Here is a 23,584-nt window from a genome sequence, read left to right on the forward strand (position 1 = left end):
TGGAAATGCTTTGAAAAGCTGTGCTTTTCTGTCTTCCTCCTTAGTTGTTTCAGTTTCTTCAGTCAGACTTTCTCTCTTTCTTTTAACTGTTCAGGCTTCTCTGTTCCAACATTGCAAACATTTTCTTCACTTTACCTGGAGGTTTCCTGATGTCTACTCGAGGGAAGATTTTTGGGATTGTGTGAACACACGCCTGAATGCTCTAAACTAGCAAAATGCAAGAATAGAATTCTTGCAGTTCGAATTAATAGAGGTAGTTACACTTGTTGATTATGAATGAATTCAGTACATTTGATTACCAGCCCCTAGGTGCTACTTACTTTCTTAAACTCCTATGGAAGGAGTCAGGGTGTACTTACTTTTTCAGAGGACTGCAAAGAGTCCTGTGAAACATTCGTTTTCACTTGATTGTAGATGCTAAAGTATCTACAACATCTTAAATTTAACAAAATGAAATTTATACTCTCATTTAAATTTGCAGTTTCAGGTGAATTGTAGCTTAGAGTCACGTGAAGCCACATGAATTAGATTCAAGTCAGAGACTACTAACGTAGTTACAATTATGATAATTACAATAATGGTGGGATAGAATATTGAAACAATAATATACTGTATCAATTGTCTTTGCAAACACACAATATAAATATGAGAGGCTACAACTACACAACAAACCCAAATAAAAAAAAGACAAATGACAAATATATATAAAAACACAAATACCAGGGTGATGAGTTATGTGATTGATACATTGCCTTTTAATGTATCAAAATCCCTTATTGAGATATTATTGTATCATGGGTTCCTGTGACTCTAATTGCTAATTCATTCTCCAAGGTAATCGAACTACACTTCTTCAGTCCAAATGATATAAGTGAGGTAATTCCATAATTTTAGATGTTTAAATCTTCCACATAAAATGAATATTTGATACAATGACTACATAGATTTTGTGATGTGCTACACAAAGACGTTGTCTAAGAGTAAAAGGGAGCCTTATCTTGTATTGCTATGAGATTATTAATAAAGTCAGTCTTTGCATGTATGTGGCCTACCTTTCACATCTTCATCCTCAATAGTTGTGTTGTTGCTATCAGATGATTCCTGCAAAGTACAGAAACCTGATTACAAAAAATTTCACATGAATAATTAATAAAATTTATACAAATAAATGTGTTTTTTTACACACCCATAAATGCATGCACACATATTCACAACACGCTCAAATTTCTTCATTAAAATCTACAAAACCTCCACACCACGTATACCAAGTATACAAAGCCAAGCATTTGACTTTGCATCACTCCGACACAATGGACTGAGCTGTCTTAGCATAAATGGACACAGACAGACATTTCTTAGCCATTGTTACACATAGGTTGTACAGTGGTGGTATGGTGGTTACTCTGGTAGCACTCTAGTTGACATATGAAGATTGCTAAGCCAGTGGCAGAACCATTGAGCTCCACTGATCTAAACACAGTAGGGGACCATAAGACAAAGAAACACCTCACAGGACTCAAATCCCCAGCAACTCACACACTCTCTGTCTGCCACATGCATAAATATACAAAGAGATGCACACATTTATTAAAGATACTTCAAAAACCCTGAAAAATACAGTTTAGCCCACATGGCTAGAGAAACAATGTGGGGACGACAATGACAAATGAAAAACAGTATAAGAAAAAAAGATGTGGACAAAAGGGAGGAGGATGTACCTTGATCCCATCTACTGGATTATGGATAACAGTAGTCTGAGGTTCCTGGAGGAAGAATGGAGAGAAAGAGAGGGGAGAAAACAGAAAGAAGTTGTGGAAACAAGTGAAGGTGTTTCATGATGGCAAAAAAATGTTGAGAGACATAAGAGAAAGATAAGCACAGCGTAGGATGTGAGTAACACATGGAAAGATGGTAAAAATTCTGAATAGTACGTTAAAGATTGGAAAGAGTTCATGGTAAATGATGACCTTAAGTTCCCAAAAATCCACAATTGTGAATGATAACTAAATTCTCTGTCGCATGCATTCTCTCTCTCATCAAAGTGATCACTTTAATCCCATTCATTCCATTATAATTTAAATAAATGCAGTTATTAATTCTTGTATACAATAACTTTCAATGTATGGTAGTGTACTACATGTATGTGATTCTGCCACACATATACAGTAAGTGGTGTACAAAATTTTAAAAGGCTAAGTCAGGTTAACTTCATCATGGAAAGACCAAAACAATGCATCCCAAAGTATTTTGTCTACCAAAGCTGTTTATATCTTATTGTTAGGTGCATTTATTGTCAAAAAGTAATTTTTGTAATTTCAGTTTACTGGTTAGTTCTGAGGTCATTCTTATTACATTAATGAGTTTGTTTACGATCAGTTTAGTTTCTTTTCTATTGGGTTCCCCTTGTTTCTTTGTCCTGTGTTCCTCTGTTTGTGTGTCCTTGTGTCTCGTCTCTCCTTCCTGTTTACATGTTTCCCTTGCTCTGTCATGTGTATCCATGTGTGTTTCTTCAGCCCCTCATGTCTCACTCCCTGTCTCAAGTGTCCCTTCTAGCTCACTTGCTCGTGTTGTCACAGTGTACGTCTCGCTATGTTTCCTGTTTTATTTTGATAGTCCCGTGTTCCAGTGTGTTTAGTTTTGCGTCCCCCGTGGCCTCATGTTCATTTGTGTCAGCTGTGTTTCCCATGTGTTTCCACTTCCCTCGTTACCCATCCCTGTCTCCCTTTGTTCATTGTCGAGTCGTCTGTTTACCTCCTCACGTTTCCATGGTTCATGTCATCTGGATTTTCAGGTTTCATGTTTTAGTTTCTACCAGTTTAGGTTTTGTTAATTCTTGTTCTGTTTATGTTATTGCTTATTTTCATTTGTTTCATTGCCCAAAATAAAGGCTTGTAGTAGTTACTACTGGCTAAGAAGCTCTTAATCATTGGAATAGACCAATAGTATTATGCAGAGCACCGGAACTTTCTATAACGGTTTTATAGCTCTGGTATAAACAGTTGTCTGGACTTTTCTCCAGAAAGTGTTTTTGATAAAAGTAGATAGAAATGGCAAAAAACAGCTCTGTTCTCACTGATTGCTGGAGCTACTGATTAGAAGTCTGATGGGGAAACTTTCATGATCTTTTCTGCTGGATTATAGGTTCACTGCATTCCAGATATAGAGTGAACTGTCTAAGAAAGCAAAGATGAGAGTATTTGGGCTGTTTCCCCTATATCAAATATTTACAGTATGATAACTGCCTCCCAGCTGTAGCTTTACTTAATGTAAAAATATGCAAGTGGGATTGAGCTCTCTGTAAAAGACAGATTTACATTTGTGTCAGGCTTAAACAAAATTCACTCGCTCAGACTCTTATTTATAGTCTCAGAATCTGTATTATAGTAGGGTCTTTACCTTAAAATATAAAGTGCTTTGAGGCATCTGTTGTTGTGATTTGGTGCTATATAAAAAACTGAATTGAACTAACTGTATTATAACACAGACATGTCTTCTCAGATAAACTGAAGATATATTTTCACAGAATTAAGACTGGATTTTTTTTCCACTGGAACTGCAAAAATCTTTTAATGGCCTACACAAATTCAATTGGTTCTGAAGTACTAAGACCTGATAGATATGGACCATATTTACCATGCATGGTATGTTAAGTATTGCCCCTACCTAAATGTTTCAAATAATAGGTGTAGTGTAAAAGTGTAAATGCAAGTAATGCATGTGAACCAAATCTCAGGCTCACAAAAGTCCTCTAAATGATAAGTAGTGATTAATTATACGTGAATTGAGAATCAGGCAAATCTACATTAGTTTTAAAACATGGAGCTAAAAATAAACACAACATATCACTTTTATTAGCATAGAAAAGTTGTGTCACGGTTCTGGGTCATTTTGACCCAGCATTTTCAGTTCCTTATGTTTTGGTATTCTTCTATGATTTATGTTCTGATTCTTTATTGTGTTGTTTTAATTATTATTATTATAGGTTTGGTTCAGTGTCAAGTTTGTGTCTTGGTGATTTTCTCTTGTTTCCTATTTTACTTTGAAGGTCTATGTCTTATGTGCAGTGAGTCTAGTTTTGCTTCCCTCTGTCTCGTTAGCCCTAATCTCGCCCAGCTATGTCTCCCTCCTGTTTCCCATTCCCTGATTACGCCTCTGTGTATATAAGCCCTGTGTTTTCCTTTGTTCTCTGTTGTGTTGTACCCTCAGATTTTGCCTGTGTGTTCCAGTTAGTGCTTTCACGGTTTGGTTTTGGTTTTTGTTCTTGTTCTTTGCCAGCAATAAAGTTGTGGTTTTGAGTTGCAATTTTGTCTCCACGAGTCCTGCGTTTGGGTCCTCATCCCTGCCTGCCCGCACATACAGCCTTGACAAGTTGACATAGGTACCATAAATGTCAACTTTTGTTTCAAATTGATGCAAATTTTAATCAGTTTTCTTCAGTTTTTGGTTGAAAAGTGCAACGTTTCACAGCCTCCTGGCTGTAAGCCTTTTAAAGTGGTTTTGATAGGAAGTGAGACCAGGTGCATTCTCCTAGTGTTTTTAGATTTTTAAACAATTACAGAGTTGTGGACCATGCTTTGGGTTCCCGACAGGACTCTCAAGTCTCTCAGTTCTACTTTACATTAAGTAAAGCTGCATTTCATCAGTTCTACTGTAATGTCCCCAGGACATTACAGTAGAACTGATGAAATGCAGAAACTTCTTGAGCTGTGACTGCAAGCATAAAAACAAAAATCTTCACTCGCCACGGGCTATATTTGCATCAACCATAGATGACCGCTTAACAGCAAATGCTCTGGAAATGGTCAAAATACATACAAGCATATCATCTTGAAAGGATGGTTTGCCAAATTTATACCTGGAAAAGTTTTTGACTTGCATAGACCCATCCCAGAGGTTTGCAAATCAAGAAACAACCCAATACAAATCTTCTTGATGTGTGACTACAACCACAGCAACAAGGTTATTTTATTATGCATTAACCAGCCAGTTAAAAAAGAAAATAAAAACCCTAAATGTATCCATTAGTAGTTCTCAAGGGAGCACCCCAGTGGGTAGTGACTCTCACTGTTTCTTTTTGTCACTTTTGGGTTATGTATGCTTGTGTCTGGATCCTCCTAAAATCATGTTTTTATTTTTTAGAAAACAACACATGCATGTACACCTTTACAAAGAATAAACACAAAGAATAATTCCAATAAGTACAACCTGTGTCAGTATTTGTTTTATTTTAAGACAGACTTACAAGGCAAGATAATGGGTTTGTTACTGGGATTGGACCTAACTGTACTCTCTTGGCAAGAAAGGGAAATGAGTTAAAAAGCTAAATTATTGAGCTGTTACTTTAAAAGTGATTGAAAACTTAGAATAACACACAAAATCATAGCAACAACCCATAGAGCTTTTTTTTTTTTTTTTTTTTACCAAAACCATACACGTCTCCCCCTTTCTCAGTCTCTCTTTGACGGTCTGTCTGTCTGTCTGTCTGTCTGTCTGTCTGTCTGTCTGTCTGTCTGTCTCTCTCTCTCTCTCTCTCTCTCTCTCTCACACACACACACACACACACACACACACACACACACACACACACACACACACACACACACACACACACACACACACTGCTAGAAATGTTTTGGACAGACACACATAGAGCTGCATACCAGTGCAGCAGAGGGGATGTTGCCTTTGGGACTGGTGACTATGCTGTTTCTCGTGCTGTTTGTCTGAGGCTGTGCAGGAAACAAAAAGTATTATATTAGTATTCAGCGACCATTCTGAGATGTGACTTCTGCTGGTAGTGAAGAGGGTGGTAACTGTGTAAAAATATACAGTTAATAATAGCAGATGGCAGCAAAATTCTCCTAAGACAAAAGTAGTGTATAGAATGAAGAGTGTAGTCATTCAACTATGGATCCAAAACAGTTTCCACACTTTTTTTGCTACATTATTAATTAGGTAAAAAAGTTTTCAACAATCTTTCATGCTGACTCATTTCTCTATGCAGGAAAATCCAAACAGCAATCACAGCATTTTTCTTTTTCATTACTGCCCACTGGCTGTGGATGTAATCTGGCAAATGGTAAATTAAATAAATAATAGCTGATCAACTCCACAATATCTGTCAAACATGAAAAACAAGCATCTATTTTGACTCACTGCATTAGTATCTCTAATGTGTCTTCCCGACATTCAAATAGAGAAAGATGAGGTCAAAAGGTAACAGAGATGCAAAGCTTATGAAACAAAACAAACAGAAAACACAGCCAGCCACTAGTAACATGTTAAATGTACAGCAAAAAGACTCACAGACAAAACTTTTTTGTTTCAATTACATCAGAAGAAACATGCAAAAACAGGAATTATTCACAGACTTCATGCTTGAATCACTGGAATTCTATATTTTCTGTTCATAATTTTCCACAGTACTGTTGCTTGTAATTGATGTTGTGTTAGGCAAAAGGACAAGAAAAAAAGCCTATATGGAAATTCAGTGTGCTCAGGGGCTGAAGCTGATCTCACCCACTTTACCACTGTTGCTAAATATTAACAGCAACGTTTCGTAAAAATGCTAAAAATACTCTCAGCTATCAACTTGTGGAGTCAATGCTTTGCACACCATGCTGTTTTAAAAAAGGCTAGTTGGTTGCAACATCCATGGTGCTTTTCTAGCTGAAAGGGAAAATGGGGAAATCTGAAAAGCTTATATTCACATTTCTATCACTGAAAAAAGGATGAACTTTGTTAAACACAACATAGTTATCTTTCAACAAATTTGTAATGTACTTATGAGAGAAGCATTAAGAGTGTTCTTGAATGCTATTATATTTTCCTCACATTAACTACTGCATATCCTCCTATCCCAAGAGAGGGTTACAACACTAAAACAAATTAAGCACCTTTATAATCAAGTGTTTAGGAAACCAAGGTCTTTTCATTATTGTAATTCAGGTGTGCGACTCATTTTTAGAACTGCTCACATTATTGAACCTCCACCTCTTGAATACTTAACCAGAACACATAACCAAAGCTTTGAGATCAACTCGAGGTTACTTTAAGGTTCATAAAGGAACCCTGCTTTCTCCCAATCTGCCTTTTTATTTAAAGCTCCAATGTCTCCAGAGGGACTCCTTTGTTCCCAGCCTCCTGAAGGCCTCTGCCTCTTTCATTACCAGCCCCTTGTAAAACCACCTTGAAGGTCTCTGTTTCCTTTGTCACCAGCCTGTTGAGGGTCACCTCCACTGATGCTGGCTTCCAGCCACACTACCGGAGCATAGCTTTCTAGTCAGTCCCCACAACTGCTTCATCTCTGCCACTGGTCTCCAGGCTGGGCCTCAACCTCAGCATTGAACTTTGCCGGAAACTTATACACATAGACCAGTACCTACTCTTTGACTTGTACCACCCTCTGCAACAAAAGCTTGGAGTAATCAGTATCCTGTAACACCGGGCAGAAAACATTGCCTTTAAGCCAAAAGGGAAAGAAAAAGAACACATACATTAAGAAAGCTCTTAAAACATCCAACTTATCCCAACTGAGCTTTCAGTTTGAGCTTTCAAATCAGCACAGATGCACAGAAAAGAAGGTCAGAACACCAACTAGGAAGAAACAAAATGACAAACAGAACAAACAACATAGTATATGCTGTGCAGTGCAGTGAGGAGTGCTCAGACCTCTAGACTGGAGAAACCAAACAGCCACTTCATAAAAGCATGGCACAACACAGAAGAGCCACCTGGACAGGACAAGGCTCAGAATAATAACACATTTGCACTTAAAGTGCATAAAGTGCATTTAACTTAAACCTAAATAGATTGCTTACACAAACTTATATGTGTAAGTAAATGGATTGGTTCTTATGGAGCACCTTTCTACTCTATTTGAGCACTGAAAGGGCTTTGTACAAAATTCCTCATTTAATCATTCAAGCTGGTGATGGCTCACCAACCGGATATAATAATGGTAGATATTAAGCAGAAAAAGGACACAGTGATAGACATCGCTATACCAAGTGATAGCAACATCAGGCAGAAGGAACACTTAAAATACATTAAAGATATTGTAATTGTCGGGATGTCTTTTGCCCAGCAACTCACAAAATTGCTTGTTGTGAAGTTTACTGTTTATTTCTTTCAAAAGTTATAAGAAACAATTACCAAAAATAATACTGAACAGTACATGTAACCTTAAAATACTGTAAATATCTTGCCATTAGGGTTAGTTACGACACTTACTTGTGAAGCTTTAAAAAAAGCATATTTACAAAAAAAAAACCTGGAAACAAAGAGGAGATGTGGAAGTTATAATGAGAGATAGTGCCTGTGCCAATGCCAGAATGCTAAAATAGCTCCATGGTTGTTTATGTACATTTTACATCATGGTCCAGCAAAGGACAAGCTGTGTATGGAGGACCACAAGAGCCACGCGCATCGAAATAAAAATTTCTGTGCTTTAATAATGAATTGTAGAATAAATTCTGCAATTGTAAATTCATTTTTGAATTCCAATTTAATAAACTGCATTTCAAAATCCTTTTTCCAATTGCATTTCAAAATCCTTTTTCCAATTGCACTTTAATAAACTGCATTTTAAAATCCTTTTTCCACCTGCAATTTAATAAACTGCAGTTCAAAATCCTTTTTCCACCTGCAATTTAATAAACTGCAGTTCAAAATCCTTTTTCCACCTGCAATTTAATAAACTGCAGTTCAAAATCCTTTTTCCACTTGCAATTTAATAAACTGCAGTTCAAAATCCTTTTTCCACCTGCAATTTAATAAACTGCAGTTCAAAATCCCTTTTCCACCTGCAATTTAATAAACTGCAGTTCAAAATCCCTTTTCCACCTGCAATTTAATAAACTGCAGTTCAAAATCCATTTCCCTTTCCTGTTCGCTCCGGGATTAGCTGCTGGATTAGCTCCTGGATTAGCTGCTGAATTAGCTCTTCGATTAACAACTTGCTGGAGGCTATTCAAATTAGCCACACCGTGGGATGTAAGGAGCTCTCTGATTGGTTGGTCAGACACAGGCTGTCTGCCAGCCTGGATTTTTCTAGCTCATAGCTTCTCCCTGCTAAGAAGCGTGTGTGCTTGTACAAAGGCCGTTCAGCCTCGGGATTTACACTCGGCTCGACACGGATATGTGAAGAATGAAGGGACCCTGCAGCGAAACGGAGAGCGCAACCTCTGACTGAGTGCCTGTTTACGCAGTCTGACCACCTGTTGAAGGTAAGGTGCTAACGTGGCTAACGCTAGCATCACCGCACGTAGCCCGTTATTTTAAGGACATCTTAGTTTATGAAAGTTTTACGTCGCAGCTGTACGAGCTAGCTACGTGTTTTGTAAGCTGCTGTGCTCTTCACAAATAAAGCTGGAAGCAGCTCAGACTGTTAGAACCAGCACTGAGCCCTGTTACATTTATACAGTGTTAGAGCAATGGCTGCAACCTACAGCCTTTAAACTAGCGATTAAAATGCTGACAGTAAACTCGTCAGTCCAGATGTTACCACATTACTTTGTGATACTTAGAGTTAAAACAACTGAGACAGGCTGATTAAAATAACAGCTGTCAGTTCTCTCATTCCTTATATCAAGACTGGAGATCACACTACTGATTTCAGTTCATTTAATATGTGAGAGCACAGATTCATTCTCAACTGGACATAAATGATGATCAAAGGTTGTATATATGATGAATTCATCCAATCCCAACCTCTAACACAGTGCGCTGAATCTTAGCTTTGAATGTCCAGTATATTCTAATCAGTGCAATTTAAGCATTCACTGAACCTACAGTAATTGAAATTGATTTAATAAACTGCAGTTCAAAATCCTGATCAAACTGAATCAAAATTGATTCAGTTTAGTACTTTTCTCTGTATGCTCTGTGATTATAAAGGCCTTAAATTCTGTGATATATATACTGTAAATGATTTTCACAGAGGTCTTAAAGTAGTTAAATCACTGCTGATAGTCTGGTTGTTTATATTTTCACGTTTTTGTGTCTGTAGGGCTGTTTGATGACGATTTGGACTCCTCTGGGAGATGAGGACACACCCACATCTGTTCCATACTGCAGCCATTGATGGTGTTACAGCTTTGAGTCAGCTTTAGGCCATCAGATGCACACACTGGAAAACCAGCACCTGGACTTCATGCAGAAGAGACGGCCTCAGTGATTTAGGTTCATAAGCGAGTTCAAACATTTCTGGCCTCTTATCACTTAGATTCCTTAATCTTAAAAGTGAATGCATTTAAAGCAGGAACTGCACACCTAGCTGTCCAAAGTTGGGCAGCATGAGTATTGTAAAGTTTTGTAGGGTCCTTGTTAAAAATTCCACAAGCACCACACCACATTTGTCATATATAGTTCATTTTGTACAGGACATTGTTGAAATTATAAACTATATATTCTAGTTGTCCACTTGTCAGTAATTTTTGAGTAAATGGATGTCAGTGATAAATCAGTGGTGATTCACCTGCAAATGTTTTTAACAAACTTTGTTTTTTGTAGAATTCATCAGCAGCTGTGAAGAGATGCATTTGAATATCTTCTGGTTCCACTTTTCCTTCCCAGAAAGCTGAGGATGGCTAATTCCTGACAAGGACACACACCTCAGCGCTTATCATTGGTGTTACATCCTCCGTGCAGCAATTCCAGAGAAAACGAGAGAGCAACGACCACTCATTAAGACCAGCCAGAAATCTGTCCCTTTCTGGCAGCTGTGGAAACTTCCAATAAGAAAGTTTGCATTCTTAGAACAATGCTGGGTCGTGTGTGATGTGTCATTATATGAGGATATTACATTTTGACTTAATTCTGCTCAATTAAGTGTTTTGATCGTTGATCCAGTATAGCAGCTTTGTGTTGTGCTGCAAGTTAAAACTCATTGTCCTCATGAGCACAGCATCTAACAACTCTCCTTAAAAAAAACGAATGACTTTAACTGGACACAATGGTTTCCAGTGGGAGATACATTCATCACTCATCCGTGACACTGGAGAAGTCACCTGGATGAGTGATAAAACAATTTTCCATGGAAAATCCAGAGGAACTAAACTTTGTTGTTGTTTCTCTGGGCTCAATTTCAGCCTCAGGAGCATCTCTCAGAAGAAAACATTTTGCAAATAATCAGATAAAAAAGATTGTTAAACCAGGTGGTATTCTCTGGAGTTTAAGACCAAAACTGAACTCAGTGAATTGACATTGGACTGGAATTCATAAGATGAATAGAAATACTGCTGAAGCTGAATGATATATATATGTGTGTGTGTGTGTGTGTGATCTTTGTTTTCTCCAATTCACCAGGTCTGTAAAGTTCAGTATGACTGTAGTACATGATACAAAAGAATAAATACAGAAGAATAACAACTTTATGTGAATAACTTTACTCTTCTTAAAAATAACTCATAAAACAAGTAAAAGTACAAATGTGTACAAGTTAGAGACTTCCTCAGTAAGTTTACACTCTTTTGGAGTGATTGTAATTGTGTGTTAAAGAGAAAGAGATTAGGAGGTAAAGTAGAGGATGCAGAGTCCATCACTGAGGCCGTCTCTCCTGCATGAAGTACGGGCGCTGGTTTTCCAGTGTGTGCATCTGATGGCCCAAAGCTGACTCAGAGCTGTAACACCATCCATGGCTGCAGTATGGAACAGATGTGGGTGTGTCCTCATCTCCCAGAGGAGTCCAAATCGTCATCAAACAGCCCTACAGACACAAAAAACATGTGAAAATATAAACAACCAGACTATCAGCAGTGATTTAAGTACTTTAAGACTTCTGTAAAAATCATTTACAGTATATATCACAGAATATAAGGCCTTTATAATCACAGAACATACAGAGAAAAGTACTAAACTGAATCAATTTCAGCTTTCATTTTTCATGATGTATATTGTATTAATAATTAAATTTCATTATCTGTATCTTTACCACACATTTGCCACACAGGTGTAGATACTGTAGGTTCAGTGAATGCTTACATTGCACTGATTAGAATATACTGGACATTCAAAGATTCAGCGCACTGTGTTAGAGGCTGGGATTTGATGACTTCATCATATATACAACCTTTGATCATCGTTTATGTCCAGTTGAGAATGAATCTGTGCTCTCACATATTAAATGAACTGAAATCAGTAGTGTGATCTCCAGTCTTGATATAAGGAATGAGAGAACTGACAGCTGTTATTTTAATCAGCCTGTCTCAGTTGTTTTAACTCTAAGTACCATAGAGTAATGTGGTAACATCTGGACTGACGAGTTTACTGTCAGCATTGTAATCGCTAGTTTAAGGCTGTAGGTTGCAGCCATTGCTCTAACACTGTATAAATGTAACAGGGCTCAGTGCTGGTTCTAACAGTCTGAGCTGCTTCCAGCTTTATTTGTGAAGAGCACAGCAGCTTACAAAACACGTAGCGAGCTCGTACAGCTGCGACGTAAAACTTTCATTAGCTAAGATGATCTTAAAATAACGGGGCTACGTGCGGTGATGCTAGCGTTAGCCACGTTAGCACCTTACCTTCAACAGGTGGTCAGACTGTGTAGACAGGCACTCAGTCAGAGGTTGGCTCTCCGTTTCGCTGCAGGGTCCCTTCATTCTTCACATATCCGTGTCGAGCCAAGTGTAAATCCCGACGCTGAACGGCCTTTGTAAAAGCACACACGCTTCGTAGCAGGGAGAAGCTATGAGCTAGAAAAATCCAGGCTGGCAGACAGCCTGTGTCTGGCCAACCAATCAGAGAGCTCCTTACATCCCACGGTGTGGCTAATTTGAATAGCCTCCAGCAAGTTGTTAATCGAAGAGCTAATCCAGCAGCTAATCCAGGAGCTAATCCAGCAGCTAATCCAGGAGCGAACAGGAAAGGGAAATGGATTTTGAACTGCATTTTATTAAATTGCAGGTGGAAAAAGGATTTTGAACTGCAGTTTATTAAATTGCAAGTGGAAAAAAGGATTTTGAACTGCAGTTTATTAAATTGCAAGTGGAAAAAGGATTTTGAACTGCAGTTTATTAAATTGCAAGTGGAAAAGGGATTTTGAACTGCAGTTTATTAAATTGCAGGTGGAAAAAGGATTTTGAACTGCAGTTTATTAAATTGCAGGTGGAAAAAGGATTTTGAACTGCAGTTTATTAAATTGCAAGTGGAAAAAGGATTTTGAACTGCAGTTTATTAAATTGCAACTGAAAAAAGGATTTTAAAATGCAGTTTATTAAAGTGCAATTGGAAAAAGGATTTTGAAATGCAATTGGAAAAAGGATTTTGAAATGCAGTTTATTAAATTGGAATTCAAAAATGAATTTACAATTGCAGAATTTATTCTACAATTCATTATTAAAGCACAGAAATTTTTATTTCGATGCGCGTGGCTCTTCTGGTCCTCCATAGCTGTGGTTATGTAATGATAGATTAATCATCTGGTGGGAAATAATCTGAGATTACCAATCTAAACCCCTAAGAAGGGAGAGGAGGGGTTGTGCAGAGGATGAAAAAGGGAAGAGAAGCTGAAGGAAAACGAAGAAATGTAGGATATGAAGAGTGACATAAGGAAACAGGTCAGGAGGAATGGAAGAAGAAGGGCTTCTGTGTGATGCTTCGTTGTCGGTGGCAACACTTTTCTATTTGTTAGTGATTTCTTAAGTTGCAGTGATTTTGTTTCCGATCAGAGCCACTGTACGATTCAAGTGTTTTAGGCACTTGTGACAGAGATCTTTAAAATACATTGTACATGAAGAAAATCATTATGTTTTGCTACACATAAATACAGAATTGCTCTGCCACATTGGACAGGGGAAGCTTCCCTTCCTAGCACATGCAAGTCAGTTGACACAGAGGTCTATCGAAATCAAAAACATAACTGCTAAATGTTTTACTTATTTTTAAATGTTTTCATTTGTTACAAATTCAAGACATATATTCCAGTTATCAGACACTTAAATAAAAAATGTGGATTTTGATACCAAATTTTTATGATGTTGTGTGAAATTTAAAAACTGACAAAGTTACTCCATCATTTAAGCAAGTTGTCTTTCTGTGTGACAGAGATGCATCTCACAAGAAAGCACATTATACATGCTTCTCTAAGTCATTATCATTCAAAGGCATAGTTGGTTCCTAGGTGACCCAGAGTTTGAGTTTTTTTGTCTGGGCTTGTACTTTTTGTAAGGAAGAGATAATGTCTGCTGATATTTTATATCGACACATCATTTAATTTAACAAGACATTATCTTCTGTTATTTTGGTACAAACAAAGAAAAATAAATAAATAAAGTTAAACTATGAGCTGTGTGAGACACATTATAGGGTAATTACACTACAAATTTCACCCAACTTAAATAAAATCAGATCTATTTGGTTGAATAACTGAGTGTATCCAGCATTTATCAAAAGTATGAGGAGGTACAGGAGGAGGAGCTGTCATGGATGACCAAGCCGCTGCATGGAAAGTACCATCGACAAATAAAAGAAGTAGCTGACATCAAGAAATCCTACCAGTGACTAGAAAAGACCAGTTTAAAGGAGTTTGAGTTTGTCTTGGTTTGGTCTTGTTCATTCTTTAGGGAATTATGCCATTCTTGTTTTCATTTTGCGTGCCCTGGTACTAGTCCTGAGTTCATTGAATTCTGTTCCCTTTCGTGCTCTGTTTGCCTTAGTTTGTGTGTCCTCTATGTGTCCTCCCCAGCACCCCCTGTGTGTAGTCAGTTGTATCTGGTTGCAAATGTAAAGTTTTTGTCTCTGTCTTGCCTCCATGTTTCTCTTGCCCTCTCTCTCTGTCCCACGCTCTAGCTCTCTCACTCATTCTCTGTATTTAGTCAGTCTGATCTCAGTGTTTGTTTTCTCTGTCTTCCTGTGTCTGGTCCATCTGTTTCCTGTTTTATTCTGACAGTCAGTTGTCCTGTGCACATCATTCCTGCCTGCCTCACATGCTGATATGACACTCTGATCATGGCAGTACAGCAACAGGCCCTAAGCACCAGATGCACAACCAGGTGCCTGGGGCAGTGTACAGGAACATCTGTGCCACATACAGACTAGCAGTCTGCCAGTCATAATGAGAGACACCACCAAAGGTGGAAACAACAGCGCTAAGATCTTGTGGGACTTTGGGTTCCAGACAGAAAAGCAGCTGTTTGCCAACCAACAACACATAGTGGTAGCTGACAAGGAACAAAAGACAGCAACATGAGGAAGAAGGAGCATCCGAAAACAGAGGAATATCAGGGGCTGAAGGAACAGCTGGAGCAGATGTGGAAAGTAAACTACAAAGTGGTCCCAGTGGTAATATGAACACTAGGAACTGCAACCCCAAAACTGGAAGAATGGCTCCAGCAGATTCCAGGAACAACATCAGAGGTCGCTGTGCAGAAGTGTGACCTAAACTGACCACTCACAGTTTACTACAAGCCTCATTTACCCATTCACACACACACAATGGATACTGGGGGCAAAATGGAGTTCTTGCCGGGTGCACTTTAACATTAACAGTGGCGGAGCTGCATACTGAACCACCAACCTTATGACTGCGAATAACCCAACCTACCTGCTGAGCCACAGCTGTGTTTGAGTGCATTACATGTGACTGTGTCTATATTCTGAGTGCTTCATGCATTCAAAATGAATGGTGCCTTCACAGATATCCACTTTATCTATGCCATGTGTATTAATGCACTCCTATACATTAGAGATACTGACTTTTAAACTTAAAACAAGCTGGATCATCCCTCTGCTCTAGCACAGTGGATGTGCTAACCATAATTTTCTTAACGAATTTTACATTTTGACAGTTGGCACATTAAAATTTTAACTTGCTTTATCAGCAATGAATTATATTTACTGACAACGGTTTTCAGATTTCCACATACTTTCCAATACCCAAAAGTGCATTCTTAATGCAGGGTCATTTAAGGTTGTGAATATCACAGTCATTTTATACTGGGTTTTCAGCCTTGTTCCTTGCATTTAAATATTTTAAATCTTTTGAATAGTAATAATACAGTCACCAAATTCTTTGTGAGAAACCTGTTCTTAAATGGTTGAACCCCTCATCATCATTATGATCATTCTGAAGGTCTGACACTCTGTAGGGTGTTTGTGTTTTTACGTTTAATCATTATATTGGCCCATTGTCAGTTAACCTAAAAAGTTGTTGGATGTTCCATCAGTTTCATCTTTTTTAATATGTTTCCTGACATGTTTTCTGGAATCCAATTTAAAACGACTTTGGATACCTTCCCAAACATATCTTCCCCTGTTTTACTATTTTTAATTAAATTAAAAGGATAAGGTGAAAGGATAATAGAAAAGTCTAGGAAAGAAAACAATACAGCCATCACAGCCACCCAAAAACAATATCTTCCATATAATTAAAGTGAATGCAATCATGCTTTAAAAAGATCACCCCGAATATTTTGCATCTGCCTTTGACCAAAACATTTACGGATTAATAAAAGTAGTAGAAGACTGGAAGGGCAGCCAAGAATATAAAGAGGAAACACTGCAGATGAAAATGAAGAGGATGACCTAGCTTACCTTGACATCAGCCTTCTTGTTGAGGAGACTCTTGGCTGCTGCAGAGAGGCAGAACGACACACCCTCAGATGGTAGAGTACACATTATTTACCTTCAGATGACCACTGCTTTGTAATCTGCTCACACAAATGCAGATCCACGTCCGCGGTCATTCATGCATGCATGCAGGCACTGGCTTAAAAGGAAAAAAAATCACCTGCTTGTCAAAGTGCACAAATAAACGTGAAGAGTTACAATGCCTATCCTCCCATCCACTACCACTAGGAGCAGGGAGAAAAGGAATTTACCCCTCCCTCTGAAAAAATGGAAAATTCTTTCCCTGCTTCTTAAAAAGCAAATGAATAAAATGCGCAAAAACTCACACATATATTAAAAAAAAATCTCCATCCTGCTAGCACTTCCTGACCCTGATCCATTGCCCAAAGCATTAGATAAGCAGAGGGCATCAAACATGAGGGAGGGGGGAAAAGTCAAACTAATTCTCTGTATAATCCAAATACACTCTCTCACACAGTTGCACGCACAGGCATAGATAGAAGGGGGATTAGGAGCGAAAGCATGAGGGAAGAGGAACAGAGATGCAGGTATATGATAATGGGTTTGTTAATCTGAAGAGTAGGCTGGATTAATTCACAGAGTTCACTGATGGGCAGGAATTAGTCTGGGATGATGTGGAAAAAATAAAGTATGTGTTTTGCTGCTTAAATGCTGATAAAAAAGGAAGAAACAGCTTAAAAACACTCCAGTTCTGCTGACATTAATCTTTTATCATGTTGGAGCTCTGAGTGGATGTGTGATCCCCAACCTAAAAGCAGCACTGAACAGTTACTGCACTTCACATTTAAAATGTGATAACTAAACTCCCACTTATACACCACAGTGCATGCTATTTGTCTGTACAAGGAAAGAAAAGTCTGTAATACTCTTCCCTTCAGATGAGAAATGAGATTGCTTACCTTGGCAAACAGTTAAAGAAGCAATAAGGGTGAGGAAGAGGAGAAAAAGATTTAGGAAGAGAGATTAAAACAAGCTGAGGGATAGAGCTAAAGGAGTGTGTGATGTTGTGAGCCTGGGAGATTTCTGTTTAATCACATCTGCTCCTGCCTCAATGAGGGGAAAGGATGTAAAGTTTTAAAAGCTGCAGGGAGAAAATGCTAAAAGATGTGCTTGCAAGATGTGTTTACCTTGTTCCACGATGCCAGCTGTGGTTCCTGCTACAGCGCTGACAGCAGCAGGGGCTGTAGTCTGACGACCCACTGAAAAATACAGAGTATCATTAACAGTACCAGTCAAAACTTTAATACTACTATGTGAATGGATCCAAACTAAAAAATAACACGTATGGGTTTGTGTAGAAAGAAAGCATAACCAAAACGACTTTATATATGTGTGATATTGTATTGTAATGCCAAATCTGTTTCAAGAACAGCTTTGCATATTCTTCAGTCTTCAACTAGCTTCATGAGATCATCCCCTGAGTTTAAGCAACAACCTTGAAGAAATTCCCAATTGCTGATCACTTGTTGGCTGTTTTTCCTTCAATCTGTGCTCTAATTTATCATAATCTCACTTGACTGTCGGTCAGGGATTGTGGAAGTCAGATCATCTGATACAGCCCTCCATTATCCTTGTTATTGTTCACACAGTTCCCACGGGGCGTCTTGGTGTGACTTTACTCATGGTGCTACTGAAAAAAATGATGTTCGTTCTATCCATAAACAAGAGGGGATGTTGTGTTACTGCAGGATGTTATGGTACTTATGCCAGCCACGAATCTGTCTACAGACTGGAGAAATTGCATTGCTTCATATGGCCACTTGAGGCTGACTTCAAAAGTGAGCCAATCCCCACAGACTTCCATGTTATAATGTCCAACTTTACAAGATAAATGAACATGTTTGCAGGCTATTATAAAAATAATTATGTCTCCCCATTTCATAAGAACTGTATGTAACAGGGTTCGTACGCTTTTTTCAGGGTCAAATTCAAGCACTTTTTAAGCACTTTCAAGATCCGTTTTTAAGCTTTTCCAGACGAAAAATAAAGAAATAAGTCTAGATATTGATGCTTCTTTCCTGTGTGACAAAAAAATAGGAGACAGATGTTTGTTTGTTTTTTAAGTTATTTCCCAATAAAACTGTTTTACTGCTAACTACATTGCTGTCTGTATTATTGCTGAATTCCTAAATGATCACCTTTAAAGTGTTTGTGCTAATAACATCAAGTCAGACAGGCATGGAGAACAGCACTGACTGTTTAAGTAGTTTAACGTGTAGGTGGCGATAAACACATTTTGAATGAAAGCCGGGGAACCTTGGTAGAACAGAAACAAGTGGCTATTCTTTGTGACCATATGGATCACTCATATTACCATTAACCCAAAGGCACCAAATTAATACTCAAAAAAGCTGCAGCAATACACACAAATATAAACAGTACTTGGTGACAACTTTGCTTTTAGCCGTTAACCCTCTGGTGTCCAGGGTATAATTGGCCGTTTTTGACTACTTTTGATTTGGCCTCTATATTTCACCATTAAAAACTGTTTATCTTGCCAATTTGTTATTGTCTCATTTTGACATAATGTGTCAGCACAATTTATCTAAATTCAGACAAAATTTAAAATACAAGTAGAAAGTGATATTTTTGTCTGTAAAAACCACAAGCATGTTTAAGGAATCATTTTCATAACTTGAAATGCAAATAGAAATTGGACATTTTTAAAAAATATGAACAAGTTTTGCATACAACAAAGTTATATGGTACTATTTACCTAAAAATGCAGCCAAGGCTCAGATGTTTTTTATATAACCATTCAAAACTATTTACAGAACAATCAGGTGCTCTGCATCAAATAAGAAGGCACACAAATTATTTATGCAACTCCAAAATATAGTTTGTGTCCACTATAACAGATGAGAACAGCACACGGATAAACCTGCAGGTCTGACAGCAGGTGTGTCACTCAGCGTTTACACTGCAATCTGCCTTTGGTGGCTTTTTTGCAGCAACTGTGACGTTCACTAGTAGAACTGACACACAAAACAAAACAACTACACTACACACTAACTACACAAGACAACACACTAACTTGAGATTCCAAACACGATAAACGTCACAAATCTCTCACGTATCAAAACTCTCGCTCTCTTTATCGCTCACTCGCTCTCTCTCTTCCCTCTCTTCCCAAACAACCAAATACCACATGTTGCCGTATAATTTTTTGATTGGTCGACATGGTACATGTGTTTTTTCTTTTTTCACTCACAAGCAAAGCGTGTTTGCTAGCGCTCTCCATAAAAAACGCCGTTTTTACCGTTTCTTCCCGGAGTAAACGCCACTGTTGTATTCAGAACCCCCCCCAAAACATCGGTTTTACGTGACCAATCAACACAATTTAAAAACTGGTATATATTTTGAAATCCGCACATTCGACCCAATTAAAAATGGAGACTCTGGGTCCGTTGACCCCAGAGGGTTAATCAGAAAGCCTTAAGTTAGCTAGTTATGTATCGGGCTAATGTTTAAAGCTTTCACTTGAGTAAATTAACTCATATTACTGCTAAGTAATGTTAGCTAAGTTCACAGCATATTCCGTAATAGCGCTGCCATACTGCATCACACTCAGTGCATTTCAATCATTTCCCCAGCGAGTTTGATAGCTAGCAAAATAATAATCATAATTTTTTTTTTTTTAAAAATAGCATGTGTAACGTACGCCTACTAGAAAATTATTTACTAGAACTTACCTATCATGCGACCGGAGAGCGCAAACTCCGCCATTGTTGTTTTCCATCATTAAAAACATTAAAAGCATTAAAACAGCAACCTACAGGTATGTTAGCGCACTCATCCCCGACTGTCCGAGGGAGGGGCGGGGTCACATATTGAAACAGACGCAAAGCAGCCCAGGCAGAGAAATTTTGCTTTTGCTTTTTGCGACTCATTTTATTTCTCTATCTGATAAGAAAACATTTCAATCAGATAGCTATTTATTGTGAATGAAATACAGTCACATTTTCAAGCACTTTTAAGCACCACATCTGAAATTCAAGCACTTTCCAAACCTTGAAAAGAGGACATTAGAATTCAAGCACTTTCCAGGATTTCAAGCACCCGTACGAACCCTGATGTAAACAGCTTCTTCTACTAGTGATTCTTGTTTTGAGCTTCTGGTGCCCCAGGAAAGGACTTTGGAAATTTCAGCAGGAAGCACCAGAAGATTAACCGTTTTCCCAACCATTGTGAACTTAGGAACCGGAATTCTAATTTTGGGGGATTTTTTTCTACTCATTTTTGTCATGTTGGATTATAGTCTCAAATGAGCTGGAGGCCTTTGTACTGAGTCACAGCTTCCCCATTTGAACTTTACTGGGCACAGGATAGAGTGGATCTCTTTCCTGATCAGTGCATACCCCTTCTCCTTACTCTCATTCATCTCAACACCTGTACCAGATATCAGCATTAGCATAGGATAGGTTAGTTAAATTAGGATAAAAGTCTGGTGAATTCATCAAGTGACTGTTACTATTCGATTAAGCTTTTGCCGATTCTTTTCCTGCCACTAAAGAATAACCTGGTTGAATTTGCCATGTGCATGGACCATAGTGAAGAGCTGCTGTTAACAGGCAGAATCTCATAACTGACATGCAGGGCTACTCAATCAAGTATTTCATCAGTAGATAGCAGGATCGACATCCAGAGGCTATCAGTTAGAACCAGGTGAATTTTCTCAACTCCGGCTCGGTAGTCTGGCATTACATGTTGGCCAATATCCTTTGGAATCAGAAGCTTTGATCCTTTAAATGAAGAGCCAGTCCACAACCGCACTATAGGGGTAACTGGAACAAATGTAACTCAAAGAGTCTACAAACCCATATGATGTTGTCATGCCGGATGAACCATGACATTGTGACATTGCCCATTGGTTAGTGAAATCCTACTGCAAAGCCTCAAGCTGAGCTATCTTGGTCTTATGCAACTGGATGTGACATTCAATACGGTTATCTGACAGAGAAACAGAAGGACACTGCTTGCTCACAGACTAGTCACTTGTCAATTGCATGGTAAAAAAAACTGTTTTATCCTTCTTTTTAACTCTAATGGTGATATAATTAAGAAAATAAGCATTGTAGTGTATTCAATAAGATTTAAATGTAGCTATCGATACCATAGAGTCATCAGGAAAGTATTTACAGCCACAGATTAAGGGATGGGAAAGAATAGGTGTTTAAAGCATGCCCACATTACCTCCACTTTATACACCATGTTTTTATATAGTCTGGTTTGAAATAAATCATTTTTACCTTACCTTAGGTTGCTGTTTGTTCATTAGAACTAAAGCTAAAAATTGTTACCTGATAGAAAGCAAGAAAAATACAAAAACACCAAAGTTCACTGACAAGACTTTTTTTCAGGTGTTGAAAGTATTCAACAGGATTCATCGACCTACTTTTGCAGGCTGATGAACACTGTTTGTAATTAATTTGCTTGCAATTTGATGATCTCCACAAAATGCACTTTGTAGCACTAGAAATAAACTATTGCGTTAAGAGTTATAATTTTTTATGTTTGGGGAAAATGTAAAAATAAATATTGGTATATCAGTCGTTCTTAGTTTTATAGTTTTTCTTAATATACAAGAGGGCTTACGATGTTAAGATTGTTAAATGGTTCTAGTCCTACCAACTGTAAGTCAAAATGTGATTGGTTAAAAAAAAGAATTATAGTTTTTAGCCAGTAATCCTTTCATTTGAAAGGAAATCTGATACACAACAAATACAAAACACATTGCAAAAAATATTTGGCTTTCTCTAGATTTGCTAGTCAAGCAAATCGGGTCAGGCCAGTGAGTGTTCATTTCATTTTCTCAACACTACTGTTAGCTTCTTTATGGATTTCAGTGACTTGGCTTTTCTCATTTATCATAAAAGAACAAAGTGTGTAGGTGTAAATTTTTGAAGAGATGGCATGTCACCTCTCCTCATCACCGCTGTCTTTTTAAAGAGCAACACTCACCAGAGAAGTTCCTGGAGACAAGCATGGTAGTAAGAATGGCACCCTGATGAGGAAGAACACACAAAAGCATTATAAGAATCCACCCTGAAACCTATTTAATATGCTGGTGTTGTGAATTAACTTTTAAACTGTATGTTAACCTCTGAAGTGTATCAAAGATCATAAGCTGGATGAATGATCACTACAATTAAATAAAATATGGATACACAAATAACATGGATATGGATAACAGAAGTGGAGATGGGTGTCATGAGAGACAGGCACTTGATGAATAAGAGGTATAACAAAATGTCCATAACTGGGGCTCTAGGCTGCCCAAAAAAGGTTCACAGGTCTGGCCATTAGGCCGAAAAGATACGCCAAAAGAATAAATGGCCTGTTCTCTAAAGACCCATGCAGTGCATAATCTCAGCTGCAAAGAATAGCTCAAGGGCAGATCCACACAAAAATGAAACTGAGCAATACTGAAAGAACAACTGGGAGAGAGAGAGCAACATTGAAAAATACCAAGAACCAGTAACCATTGGCTGAAGAAGCTAACTAGAGGGTCAAAGGACCAGCTATTGGTTGATAAAGCTGTACAACAGGATTCAAAGTGCAGACAGACCAATCTTACAAATAAGCCTATATCTCAGTGCCCTCCACATGGGTACTGGTTCGATTGGCACTGTGTAAGGTACAAGATACAATAAAATGCTAATAGAATAGGCCAGCACTCCCCAGGATGACGATAAAGTGCTGGACACCAGCCAGGACATCCATGGTTTGTCAGCGTGATTAGAACCATGATTTCACCTCTTTTAGAAGTGAAGAAGCTTCTCGGATGAGAGGTGAAATGTCTTCAAGAAACGTAAAGAAGTCCAGTCGCTTTTCTTTACAAGCTCCTTAGACTACGATGACCTGGATAATTGAGAACCTTCACTGAACCTGAAAAGAAAGGGCTAGCCAAAGGGCTCAATTTTGCCATTTCTCCACAACAGTCACCCAAATTGGACCTATTACAACCACGGAAACCGCCATAAGGGTTAATAAATTA

The 23,584-nt window shown here is 38.1% G+C and overlaps 1 protein-coding gene and 1 long non-coding RNA gene across 9 annotated transcripts in view; one reads left to right on the forward strand and one right to left on the reverse strand.

The window, feature by feature from the left end:
- Positions 1-23,584, reverse strand: part of LOC134630478 (calcium/calmodulin-dependent protein kinase type II subunit beta) — an 83,748-nt gene that overhangs the window by 19,998 nt on the left and 40,166 nt on the right. Inside the window, exons 12-17 of one of the 8 annotated variants that reach the window (XM_063477780.1) lie at positions 22,549-22,591; positions 17,715-17,786; positions 16,531-16,565; positions 5,661-5,729; positions 1,719-1,763; positions 1,053-1,101 (exon numbers count right to left, since the gene is read on the reverse strand). In XM_063477780.1, coding sequence (XP_063333850.1) covers positions 1,053-1,101; positions 1,719-1,763; positions 5,661-5,729; positions 16,531-16,565; positions 17,715-17,786; positions 22,549-22,591 — 313 coding nt within the window. Of the gene's footprint in view, positions 1-1,052; positions 1,102-1,718; positions 1,764-5,660; positions 5,730-16,530; positions 16,569-17,714; positions 17,787-22,548; positions 22,592-23,584 lie in introns of all 8 variants that reach the window. The other 7 variants (XM_063477779.1, XM_063477781.1, XM_063477785.1 and 4 more) reach the window with 7 other exon arrangements.
- On the forward strand, positions 8,800-10,603 carry LOC134630480 (uncharacterized). The gene is made up of 3 exons (XR_010094295.2): positions 8,800-9,227; positions 10,010-10,182; positions 10,513-10,603. It is a non-coding gene; the product is annotated as an uncharacterized LOC134630480 (long non-coding RNA).

The sequence above is a fragment of the Pelmatolapia mariae genome, linkage group LG7 (assembly GCF_036321145.2).
Source record: "Pelmatolapia mariae isolate MD_Pm_ZW linkage group LG7, Pm_UMD_F_2, whole genome shotgun sequence".
NCBI lineage: Eukaryota > Metazoa > Chordata > Actinopteri > Cichliformes > Cichlidae > Pelmatolapia > Pelmatolapia mariae.